Raw genomic sequence first — 13,656 nt, 5'->3', positions numbered from 1 at the left:
TACTATATAATAATAAAAAACGAACATGTATCATATTAGATCTGGGACATATCAAGTGCAAAATTATGTAACACTCTTAGGTCAAAAAAGCAAGTTGTATTGTTTCAGGGGTGTAGCGAGCGTCTCTCTTATTCAAGCCGAGTAAAGGTGATGATAGTAAAAGAGCAATTGCCCACTTTGTGCTAACTGGAAAAAATTCAGCAGGTCCACTGGATCTTCCTATTTCAATATCTTCAGAACAGAAGTAAGTACGGCTCTGCAAAAAATCTTGATTAAGATCAGTGCAATTTGTAAAACTACTGGGGTGGGGATTGTTTTTTTTTCAACAAAACTAGATAAGCTTTGCATGTAGTGAGCACTGTGATTCCCTCTTGCCTGTGATATTGCACCCTCTGCTGTTGAAATGGGTAATCTACTGTAGTAACAGTATATGGTGTTGCTTGTTCACAGTTGCAGGTGACAGAGGAGGACCTTTGGATTCGTAGCTACGGTCGGCTGTATCAGAAGCTCTGCTCCACTACCGGGGACATACCTATCGGCATCTTTCGGACTGAAACCCACATGCTGCCAGTTTCAGAGGTATACTTTGGGCCCTGCCAGCAGCAGAACCCTATATGCATTTACAATTTAAGTTGTGCATGTAAAAGAGCATAGTTATCAAGCAGTGAATATGACTTTAACCACTTGCCTACCTGGCACTTTTACCCCTTGCTGCCCAGGCCAATTTTCAGCTTTTAGCACTGTCACACTTTGAATGACAATTGCACGGTCATGCAACGCTGTACCCAAATGCAATATTTATTAGGGATGCACCGAATGGGTTTTTTGGTGCCGAAACCGATACTGAAAATAAATCTTCCTTGATCCCGAAAACCGAAACCGATACCGAAACAAAACCGATACCGAAAGTGACTGTTTTTAAAAATATTTTTATACAGGAGATGGTCAGAGACTTGGGACATGGTACAGGAGATGGTCAGAGACTGCAGAGATGGTACAGGAGATGATCAGAGACTGCAGAGATGGTACAGGAGCTGGTCAGAGACTGAGGACATGGTACAAGAGATGGTCAGAGACTGCAGAGATGGTACAGGAGATGGTCAGAGACTGCAGACATGATACAGGAGCTGGTCAGAGACTGAGGACATGGTACAAGAGATGGTCAGAGACTGCAGAGATAGTACAGGAGATGGTCAGAGACTGCAGACATGATACAGGAGATGGTCAGAGACTGCAGACATGGTACAGGAGATGGTCAGAGACTGGGGACATGGTACAGGAGATGGTCAGAGACTGGGGACATGGTACAGGAGATGGTCAGAGACTGGGGACATGGTCAGAGAGTCAGAGACTGCGGACATGATACAAGAGATCAATGCAGCCTCACCAGTGCCCGTCAGATGCAGCCAGCCAGTGTCCCCGGTAGTGCAGCCAGTGTCCCCAGTAGTGCAGCCTGTGTCCCCAGTAGTGCAGCCTGTGTCCCCAGTAGTGCAGCCTGTGTCCCCATTGCAGCCGATGTCCCCAGTAGTGCAGCCTGTGTCCCCATTGCAGCCTGTGTCCCCATTGCAGTCAGTGTCCCCAGTAGTGGAGCCTGTGTCCCCATTGCAGCCAATGTCCCCAGTAGTGCAGCCAGTGTCCCCATTGCAGCCTGTGTCCCCAGTAGTGCAGCCTGTGTCCCCATTGCAGCCAATGTCCCCAGTAGTGCAGCCTGTGTCCCCATTGCAGCCTGTGTCCCCAGCAGTGCAGCCTGTGTCCCCATTGCAGCCAATGTCCCCAGTAGTGCAGCCTGTGTCCCCATTGCAGCCAGTGTCCCCAGTAGTGCAGCCAGTGTCCCCATTGCAGCCAGTGTCCCCAGTAGTGCAGCCAGTGTCCCCATTGCAGCCAGTGTCCCCAGTAGTGCAGCCTGTGTCCCCATTGCAGCCAGTGTCCCCATTGCAGCCAGTGTCCCCAGTAGTGCAGCCTGTGTCCCCATTGCAGCCAGTGAAGGGAGAGGAGAGCCGCCGCCGCCTGTTTGATTACAGCGCCGGGAACATCACAGCTTTCATTTCAATAGCTGTGTGTTCCTCGCTGCATGCCGTGATGTTCCCGGCGCTGTAATCAAACAGGCGGCAGCTCTCCTCTCTCCTACGATATAGGAAGCCCCCCTGAAAGGCGGCACCAGGGGCGCGGTGGAGCCCCGCCCAGGCTCCGCCCCTTTCGGTATCGGCAAAAATGATCTTTTGTCTTTTTGCCGAAAGGGCCATTTTTGGCCGATATGTTTCGGCGGCCGAAATTTCGGTGCATCCCTAATATTTATAATTCTTTTTACACAAATAGAGCTTTATTTTGGAGGTATTTAATCACTGCTGGGTTTTTTATTTTTTCCTAAAAGAAAATAAAAAAGACCGAAAATTTTGAAAAAAAAAAGGTTTTCTTTGTTTCTGTCAGTAAATTTTGTAAACAAGTAATTTTTCTCAAAAACTTTTCTCATACCCCAAAATGTTTCCAAAGAATCTTTTTTTTGGGGGGGGGGGTTGGATTGAATGAGGAAGGGTTCGAACCCCTGTCAGTTTTTTTTTTTTTTTTTTTTTAATTGTTACCTGTGTTTTCCAAAAGAAGAATTAAAAGCCCATATATCCTTTATTCTTGATAACAATGTCACAACCAGCAGAAAAGAAATAGCCAATGAGGCAGGGCTAGAAGACAAATATTTACACAGATAGTAAAACGTGTATAAATCATATGTGGAAACATAAGATGAGCAAGAAACTCTGTGAAATGTTTGTGAAAATAAAATCTATTGATTTTATAATATCTAGATATATAGATATTATCCACTATATAACAAAAAAAAAAAATCATATATAGAAAAAGAAAAATTCCACATATAAAAAATCAAAATGTAAATATATATAGAAAAAGGATAGACAGCAAACATAATATTACTACACATGATCACATTTGAAAACTCATCTAACTATCAAACATAAAATCACCTGATTAGATTAGGAAATTCATAATTACCTAGTAGTCCACTAGAGGGAGCGCTAGGTAAACTCAATGAATTTCTATATTTGAATCATTTTGAGTAAAATACGAGCTCCCTCTAGTGGACTGCTAGTTAATTATGAGTTTCCTTATCTAATCAGGTGATTTTATGTTTGATTAAGGAAATTGTCTTTATTTATAGATAATTTTTTTACATATGTAATGTTTTATATATAAAAAAACTAAAAAATATAAAAAAAAACTATAAATTACTTTGTGACTTTTTATATACATATATATATGTAGAATGCAGGGGAGGGAGTATGGTGAACCCATCTGCCCCATTGCCCCTGCTGATTGATGAATGGGGAAAAAAAACTAACTGGTACATCATGACAAAAGTTAAAGGGTTAGTCCACCCAAACAGAAAGCACTACATGGGTTAAACGCTTGCATGGCTAGGGGAGGAAATAAGTAAAAATACTTACCTTATTCCTCGCTCCTGCAGGCTTCTTCTCTTCATACAACTAGTCTTCCATTGCTGCTTTACTTCACTTTGTCATCACATACAATACAGGACCAGCAGTCCTGCATTGTATGGGAGGACGGTGAAGGCCCACCCAAAACTCAGAGCCTCAGACAGCAGAGAAGAGCGCCAGCTGCCAGGGGAGCAAGGAATCAGGTAAGTATTTGTTTTTATTCCTTCTCCACCACTTAAAGCCAAAGGAGCATTTTCACCATGCAGTGCAGGGTTGGCCCCACTACATACAGCAGTTCTGAATTGGGTTTGAAACCACCTATCCGTTCTATATATATATTTTGAAGAACATTTTTTGGAGAGATCTCTAGGCTTCCAGGTCTGCACACCTCCTGTGCTAATTATGATGGGTTCTCCCTTTCCCTGAAAGTTTATTTTATAATATAGAGACTGTAACAGGAGGTGCTTGAACACACAAAGGTGGGTGTAAACACACGCAATTCCCAGGTGCAGTCATGAATTATGACATATAAGAAGCCAGGGCTTCTTTAGCACACCAGGCTCCACCTGTAACTATCAGTTTTAGGCGACCTGGCCCTTTAAATTACAAAATTGAATTATCTGCCTCCTCCCCCTCCGGTGCCACATTTGGCACTTTTCGGGGGGGAGCGGGTACCTGTTTCTGACAGGTACCCGTCCCCACTTTCGAGAGATCTCGCCGTGGTGAGATCACTCAGAAGTTTGGCCCCCTCTTCCTTCCCACGCCGCTGGTGTTCTGTCAGATTAGCGAACCCGTCAGATCAACGAACGGAAGCTGACTGACCAAAAATACTCACTGCACATGCGTTCCACCGCTAGCAGATTTGCTAATGTGACAGAATACCTGCAGACAGAAGGTGGCAGCGGACATCCCAGCCAAGTCTTGAATTTCACACTCATTATAGTAATAAAGTGAGCAAACGGGTTTGCTAATCTGACATAATACCGCGACCGAGTGAGGGTGTTCTAAAATGTCTGTTGGCGCCCTATAACTATAAGTTTGATGCTGAGCAGTGTGGGGTGTACCAAGATGGCCGTCGCCACCTTCTGACATCAGGCTTTCAAAATTTAACATCAAAACAGTCTCACTGGTTTCGAAATACTGTATCTAAGCATATTTATTCCTTCTCCACCACTTAAAGCCAAAGGAGCATTTTCGCCATGCAGTGCAGGGTTGGCCCCACTACATACAGCAGTTCTGGGTTGGGTTTGAAACCACCTATCAGTTCTATATATATATTTTGAAGAACATTTTTTGGAGAGATCTCTAGGCTTCCAGGTCTGCACACCTCCTGTGCTTATGGTGATGGGTTCTTCCTTTCCCTGAAAGTTTATTTTATAATATAGAGACTGTAATAGGAGGTGCTTGAACACACAAAGGTGGGTGTAAACACGCGCAATTCCCAGGTGGAGTCATGAATTATGACATATAAGAAGCCAGGGCTTCTTTAGCACACTAGGCTCCACCTGTAACTATCACTTTTAGGCAAACTTTAAATTTTTAAATTTAAATTTAAAAATGTAATTATCTGCTTCCTCCCCCCTCTGGTGCCACTTTAGCTCTTCCCTGTTTGTGTGCCTGTATGACTTATTGGGAATTGATCTTGCTGCTGAATGCCTTGATGAATGGCAGAATCGACCTATGAAAGTGAACGAATGCTCTCATACATCAAACTTCTCCATTATTACAGTCACAGGTCTCTATAAGTGTGGAGGACTATGAAGACACAAGAGAGACTCGTTGGGGAGACACAATCCAAAGCCGAGGCCCACACCGCAACTCCACCTCTAGTGACCAGTCTGATCACCCATTACTGCGCCGGAAGAGTATGCAATGGGCCAGAAGACTAAGTCGCAAAGGAGCAAAGCAACCTGGGAAATCAGCTTCTGAAAGGATCAGCCAGCAGAGAATGAGCCTCTACAGGCGGTCAGAACGGCAGGAGCTCAATGCGTTGGTGAAGACCAGGATGAAGCATCTGGGTCTTTCCACAGCAGAGTACAGTAAGAGACACAAATTATCTATATTAACCATGGAAACTGGATACAAACAAGTGGGAGCTGTGTGACATTGGAGTCTGATACCTCTACCCCAAGGTTAAGTACAGTATTTGTACAGTCTGTGGCTAATTGGAAACACCTGGCTGTACCCTCTGCAGAAATACACTGTTCTGGGCGGTGAACGATGTGCATGAACTCTAAATACAAAAGATGCACTCCTAGGGCTTTTATGGTATGCATTAGAATATACCAAATTAAAGTACTTTAAGGGGACAATATCAATTATTTTAGAACATGTATACTAATGAAGCGGTTTAGTTGCCACTAGTTACTAACATCCACCAAATCACCCCGCTGCCAGACTCCCATATATCACTTGCAGAGACAATGAACAGTCATTTGCTTTGTTTTGTTTTTGTTTATTTGGGGGGGTACAACTTGGTTGGGGAAAGGGATATATGGGATGCCAATAGGATAGTTCACTTTGCCACCATATTTTAGAGATCTTTCTGATTAGCACTTAGTTTGAGCCTGAAGGAATGATGTGCATTTGTAAACAGCCACAGTCTTTCCTAACCCATAACCCTGTAAGGATGGGGACATCACTCTTGACCGTGTAATGGTGATGTTCCCAGAAACCCTCTCCTCCTGCACAAACTTATACTGTAGTTATTAGAGAAATGTAATGTCACATCTTCTTCTGTAAGCAAGAAGGACCCACTCTGAATAGTTCCTCAAGCTGGCTCTGGTTGCACGCTGCTACTAGGCCAGAGGCCTGCAGCACCTCTCCCCAGAGGCCTAGTAGTTTAAAGCACATTTTGGGCGATGGACTACTGTTCCCAGCTAACCCAGCTTGCAAATCCTGTGCCCTCCTGCTGCTGTCTAGTATTCCATTCTCCACTTCATCCAGCTGACAACTCCCCCCAGTGGCATGTTACCTCAGCTTATATGGGAGGCCCGCCCCCTGCCAATTCCAGTTGGGGATTGGTCAGGGCTCCCATATGAGCTGCCTGCCACTCCAGTTCCAGGCCCTGCCCCTCTTCCAGAACATTCTCCCTAGGAGCAGGGGAGGCGCCTCAGAACTGGAGCACAGGTGGTCACACCCACTGCTACACTAACCACTCCCAGCCCCCAGATCAAAACAGAGAGGCCTAGCTCACAGCATAGGCCTGCCTAAATTTGCCTGTGCTGACAGTCTCCTAGTAAAAATCCTATTACTAGCACCTACCTATTGGTACAGGGTGCTACACTAACACAAATGTATGACCTATGCATGGCAACTCGTCTACTACCTAGTTGGTCTCCTTTACCTTACTAGCCTATATTACCCCCTTCATTAGCAGGCCATTTTTCCCGTTGTGATGGTTTGACTGACAAATACTCAATCATGCAACACTGTAGCAAAATAATTTGATATTTTCTTTTAGACCGATAGAGCTTTCTATTAGTAGCATTTTATAATCACTGTTATATTTGTATTATATAAAGGCCCGTCCATATGGGACACAGGAGCGCCACCCCCCTAATCCATGCGCCCGGCCCCTAATCTACATGCGGAGCGACGGACGCATGGATTTCAATGTTTTGTTTTTTTTTTTGCTTTTTAAGCACATGGATAGAGCCTGAGGCTCTAATTGGCTTCAAAAAAGGGTGGGCTCCGGGCGCTGAGCACTGCACCCTGATCCCACTCAGCTGTGTGACAATAGCAAATTAAGATTTGCTATTGTCTTCTTGACCCTATCCTTGTCATCTGCCTCCTAAGGTAAGGAGGCCTCTGATCGTCTGTCCTCCGGGGGGGGGCTGATCGCAGCCTTCCCGTCCGTCTTCCACGGGTGGGTGGGACAGGGCGGGCCAGATCGCCGCATACCCGTCCATCTCCCATGAAGGGGGGGGGTTGGGGGAAGGTCGCCGCCTTCCCGTCTGTCTTCCGCGGGAATATGCGTTGGTTAGCCCCCCCTCAAAATGTCGAGCACCAGCCGATACTGTATAAAGGATAAAAGACCAAAGATTCATAAAAATCTGTTTCCCTTACTTTCTATTTTAAAACATATCAAATAAAAATGACAGAACAGTACAAACATTTCCCAAATTACCCTTTTTTGGAAAGTAGACACTCCAACAGGAACTTGGTTTTTCCACAACTTTCTGAAAATGAGGAAACATGCTGGCATTAAAATATTGGGTTTCATAATGGTGTACTAGATACAGTGCAGGTCATACACAGAGGGAGGAAGAGGTGAAGGGGTTAATGTACAGAGCACATGCAATGGGAGAATGGCATTGAAGGGGTTAATGGGCAGAATAAGGGAGGAAAAGGGGTTAATATATGGCTGCTTAAAAGACAGAATGGAGAGCAGATATACAGAAGAGGAGGGTGGCAAAAGGGTTAAAAATGATCCCAGTATCAAAAGAACTCTGAATGCTGCTGCCTTTGATTTTCTACTAATGAACTACTGCCTTGTTTATTTATTAGTTCCTCTTTCCTCCCTTTTCTCTATTGTAAGAGGATGAGTGTGGGTGAGTGCGGCATAGTGCGGTGGCAATAACACACACTGGGTCCAGAAGTAATGCAGAACTTGTATTAAACAAAGATAAACAGTTCAAATAACCCGGTGGAAGGCAGCCCAATTGGGAGCACTCACAATTGTCACAGCGTGTAGCGGAGCATGTCTTAGCTGAGCTGACAGCGTCTGTTTTGAGGGACAGAATGCGGCCTCGCCATTCAAGCCCAAATGAGGAGATTTCTGAGAAGAGTGGCGTGTCTCTAAACTTTCCCTTCTCGTATGGAATCTCTCCCTGCCGATATTGGTATCCCTGACAGACAGATAACCTCTCCCTATGCTGTCCACATGTGCGCTAAACCCAGGAGGCAAAACCTTAAATAGGCTCTGCCTGACACAAGATGGCTGCCAGAGTCACATAGGCCAACAGCATCCAACCGGATCCCTGACCCAGGAAACCATAGAGGAACCATGTTCTCCTCTCGTGCATTGCTGCTGCAGATGAGTGCCACCTACAGTGGAAAAAAGAGACTGCACCTGCCTACAAGGGGAGAGGTTTATAATGTAAACACTAGTCTGTTTACATTTGTGATTACTGTGATTGCTTATCACAACGATCACAAGGTAGAGAGCCACTCGGAACAGCTCTGTATGCTGTATATGTGATCTAAACTGTCCAATGATAGCTTGGTTCAGAGCTATTAATCTTGCCGCCTCAACCTCCGCAACATCACCAAAATACGCCCCTTTCTAACCAATGACACAGCAAAGTTCTTAATTCACTCCATGGTTATCTCGCGCCTCGACTACTGCAACTCCCTCCTCATCGGCTTACCTCTACATAGTCTATCCCCCCTTCAATCCATCATGAAAGCTGCTGCCAGACTTATCCACCTTACCAATTGCTCTGTGTCTACTTCTCCTCTCTGTTAATCCCTCCACTGGCTTCCGCCCAACAAATAAATTCAAATTACTAACAGCTACTTACAAAGCCACCCACAACTCTGCCCCCAGCTACATCACTGACCTAGTTTCAAAATACCAACCTAATCATTCTCTTCATTCTTCTCAAAACCTCCTGCTCTCTAGCTCCCTCAACACCTCCTCCCATGCTCGCCTCCAGGACTTTTCCAGAGCCTGTCCAATCCTATGGACATCCTTACCGCAATCTGTCCCATTATCTCCTACTCTATTAGCTTTTAGGTGATCCTCCTCTTCAGAGAAGCCTATCCTACCCACACCTAACAACTGTATTTTCATTTTCTCCATCTGATCATCCCCCACAGCTATTACGTTTGGTTCCACTTGACCCTCCCTTCTAGATTGTAAGCTCTAACGAGCAGGGCCCTCTGATTCCTTCTGTATTGAATTGTATTGTAACTGTACTGTCCTCCCTAATGTTGTAAAGTGCTGCCCAAACTATCCCTCCCACCGTAGGATGACCCAGAGATGGAGGAAACATGGGATGTGAAGTCTGTTCCTCCTACCAGAGGGTGACAGGGACAAGAGAAGCTATGTGACATGGAGTTTGTCCCTTCCACCACAGGGTGACACCACCCAGGAGGAGCTATATGACACAAAGTCCGGCCCTTCCACCACAGGGTAACACCACCCAGGAGGAACTATGTGACATGAAGTCTGTCCCTCCCACCACAGGCTGACACAGACAGAAGGAGCTATGTGACATGGAGTCTGTTCTTCCTATCACAGGGTGACACAGAGATGGAGGAGCAATCAACATGAAGTCTGTTTCTTCTGCCGCCAGAGGGTGACAGGGATGGAAGGAGCTATGTAACATGTAGTCTGTCCCTCCCACCACAGGGCGACCCAGACAGAGGGAGCTTTTTTTTCCTAATGTGTATATATTGTGTGTGTGTGTATGTGTGTGTGTATATATATATATATATATATATATATATATATATATATATATATATATATATATATATATATATATATATATATATATACTTTATTATTATTTATTATTATTTTTTTAACTACTGTTTCTCTCTTTCTTGTAGTGGACATAATGGATACAGATAATTCAGTATCTTATATACTAATAAATCCTCCTCCGGATACAAAGCTGGAACTTAATGATGTTGTGTAAGTCTCATAATCTTCTCTTAGTTTATCACTGTGCAGTTAATTTTTAGGCTTTAGCTAAGTATATCATTGGGTGATGCTGTGTACCAGGTGCTACTGAAGTTGGGGATGGAAACCATGTGGTTAGCCATTCAGTAGAAGGAGTGCAATATACTGTAAATGCTGGCCAACCATACATTTAAGTATCAGAATCCATGGGATAGAAGAAGACAGCTATGACGAGTATCTGGTAGCTTGCCATGTACTTTCTAGCATTTGATGGTATTCTGTGTCTGTTTCCCATGACCTAGTGGCCATCTAGTAGAGAGAGATTTCTTTTGTGTCCATATCACCCTGATGTGTAGTATAGTGTGAAAGCCTTTATCAACCTCCCCACAGATCACAAATTGGTGGTAGGGTTAATATGTCCATTTGTGATTCAGTGTTTCATTACCTACCTAATTCTCCATTCAGACTTCAGATGGTGAACAACCCTGCTTCAAGCAAATACAATTTTTTCATTGTTTCAGGTAGTAAAGTTATTTCCGCAAAGGAAGTGCCGTCTGTTTACTTGTAGCTGGGTCATCCAGCATCTGAGTTTTACGTTCAGTCTTTTTAGTAGATATTTTAAATTGGAGACATTGCTGAACTACATAGATGAACATTGTGATGGGAGTCACTTTGGGTGGGGGGCTTGTAGAACCCAGCTTACCTAGAGAGGTCGGGAAACTATTTGTCCAGCTCCCCTGGCCCCTCTTATGTGTAGGTCTCCCTTTGTCTATTAGGGGCACAGGGTGACCGAGAACCACAGTTGACTCTGCACTAACCAGACTCTCAGCACAACCAAACCAGACTCAGCATTTAGTTTTACCCCTGTTAACCTGGGTTCTATATGTGTGGTTTGTGTTGAAAGAATGAAGGGGTTCTTTCACTTGGGACAGTAATATTTCTGAACAATCTCCCTCAGGAAATATATGAAGATAAATACAGTTCCTTGAAAAAGTATTCATACTCCTTGACATTTTCCACATTTTGTCATGTTACAACCAAAACATAAATGTATTTTAGTGGGATTTTATGTGATAGACCAACATAAAGTGGCACATCATTGTGAAGTGGAAGGAAATGATAAATGGTTTTCAGAATTTTTCACAAATAAATATGTGAAAAGTGTGGCGTGCATTTGTATTCAGCCCCCCTGAGTCAGTACTTTGTAAAACCACCTTTTGCTGCAATCACAGCTGCAAATCTTTTTGGGTATGTCTCTACCAGATTTGCACATCTAAAGAGTGACATTTTTGCCCATTCTTCTTTGCAAAATAGCTCAAGCTCTGTCAGATTGGATGGAGAGCGTCTGTGAACAGCAATTTTCAAGTCTTGCCACAGATTCTCATTTGGATTTAGGTCTGGATTTTGACTGGGCAATTCTAACATATGAATATGCTTTGATCTAAACCATTCCATTGTAGCTCTGGCAGGATGTTTAGGGTCGTTGACCTGCTGGAAGATGAACCTCCGCCCCAGCTCCATCCATCTTCCCATCAACTCTGATCAGCTTCCCTGTTCCTGCTGAAGAAAAGCGTCCCCACATCACGATGCTGCCACCACCATGTTTCACGGTGGGGATTGTGTGTTCACGGTGATGTGCAGTGTTAATTTTCGGACACACATAGCATTTTGCTTTTAGGCCAAAAAGTTCAATTTTTGTCTCGTCTGACCAGAGCACCTTCTTCCACATGTTTGCTCTGTCCCCCACATGGCTTCTCGCAAACTGCAAATAGGACTTCTTATGGATTTTTTTCAACAATGGCTTTCTTCTTGCCACTCTTCCATAAAGGCCAGATTTGTGGAATGCACGACTAATAGATGTCCTATGAACTGATTCTCCCACCTGAGCTGTGGATCTCTGCAGCTCCTTCAGAGTTACTATGGGCCTCTTGGCTGCTTATCTGATTAATGCTCTCCTTGTCAGGCCTGTCTGTTTAGGTGGACGGCCATGTGTTGGTAGGTTTGCAGTTGTGCCATACTCTTTCCATTTTTGGATGATAAATTGAACAGTGCTCCGTGAAATGCTCAATGCTTGGGATATTTTTTTATAACCTAACTCTGCTTTAAACTTCTCCACAACTTTATCCCTGACCTGTCTGGTGTGTTCCTTGGCCTTCATGCTGCTGTTTGTTCTCTAAGGTTCTTTAACAAACCCCTGAGGGCTTCACAGAACTGCTGTATTTATACTGAGTTTAAATTACACACAGATTGACTCTATTTACTAATTAGATGACTTCTGAAGGCAATTGATTTCACTACATTTTAGTTAGGGGTATCAGAGTAAATGGGGATGAATACAAATGCATGCCACACTTTTCAGATATTTTTTTGTAAAAAAAAAAATTAAAACCATTTATCATTTTTCTTCCACTTCACAATTACGTGCCACTTTGTGTTGGTATATCACATAAAATCTCAATAAAATACATTTACATTTTGGGTTGTAACATGACAAAATGTGGAACATTTCAAGGGGTATGAATACTTTTTCAAGGCACTGTAATTCCACCTTTCAGACTGCTAGAATATTCTAGGAGTGTCTTATAGACCTATATGGTTTGAGGTGGGGTGGGTTTTTTTTAATGCGCTTATTGTTAAGTGGCTGTATCCCATTGTTCTATTGTTTCTGTCTGCCTTGGGAGGAACCTGTGTGTGTCTCTTGTTACTGAATGTAGTTTACCCCGCCCTGTGTCATTATGCAAAGAAGGGGGGATTGATCCCTGAGTGTATATCTCTTTGTGCCTGTGTTTGAATGAACAGTCTTATGTTACCACCCTGCACTGATGTCTCGACAAGTGACTGGGTGGGCTAAGGGATCTTGGATCGTGCTGGTACCGGGCAAGGGAAGCTTATATGACGGACATACTCCTCTTGAGTATAGGGTCCATCACAAACATATTTGCCATTCTCTGCCTTATCTGAGTCTAACAACTCAGGCCACCAGCTCCCCCTGTCTCATGGCCAATGGTTCCTAATTCCCACCTACATGACCCATTTTAAAAGATACCTACTCTCATTGATGACTCTCTAATCATTTAAAACATTATCTGAAGGCAACCAATTAGCGTCACCTGTAGGTGGTACTGAGTGCTGTGCAGATGGAAAAGCCAGACTGGTTTCATTTAGCACGTTCTCTATTTAAACTAATAAAAAAGACTAAGTCTACTTGTAAAAAAAAATATTATATGCAACATCGAGCCTTTTCCTATTCCAGATTGCCTTTTGCCTTTCTGAATCCTTTTCTTTTTTCATCTCTCAGCTTTCTGGTGACATCTTCCGATTCCAATATTATGTCTTTTGCATAAGGTTATGTTGTTTCTTAGTATCTTCAAGATCTCTTAAAAAAAACTCTGTCATCTGGTCTTGGAATGTCTTTAATTTCTTTGATTTCATTGTCTGCTTGTCTTTGCCTCCTTTTTTTTCTGCTGACAAATTTTTTCTTGTCTCCTTGAGCTTCATTTTGTTGTCTTATATGTTGTACTTTGAGGCTATTGTAGCGCTCACCCTCCAAGAAGCCACTGAATTGCATTAGGTTTT

The 13,656-nt window shown here is 43.6% G+C and overlaps 1 protein-coding gene across 3 annotated transcripts in view; it reads left to right on the top strand.

The window, feature by feature from the left end:
• The window catches only part of LOC141133307 (potassium channel subfamily T member 2-like), a 411,333-nt gene that overhangs the window by 389,919 nt on the left and 7,758 nt on the right, over positions 1-13,656 (top strand). For all 3 annotated transcript variants that reach the window (XM_073622598.1, XM_073622596.1, XM_073622597.1), the window contains 3 exons: positions 451-579; positions 5,176-5,485; positions 10,008-10,092. In XM_073622598.1, the coding sequence (XP_073478699.1) occupies positions 451-579; positions 5,176-5,485; positions 10,008-10,092 (524 nt within the window). The remainder of the gene's footprint in view (positions 1-450; positions 580-5,175; positions 5,486-10,007; positions 10,093-13,656) is intronic.

The sequence above is a fragment of the Aquarana catesbeiana genome, linkage group LG03 (assembly GCF_042186555.1).
Source record: "Aquarana catesbeiana isolate 2022-GZ linkage group LG03, ASM4218655v1, whole genome shotgun sequence".
In the NCBI taxonomy this organism is placed as follows: Eukaryota; Metazoa; Chordata; class Amphibia; order Anura; family Ranidae; genus Aquarana; species Aquarana catesbeiana.
Note: the sequence above shows the minus strand (reverse complement) of the source record. Positions and strands in the feature narration are given on the sequence as shown.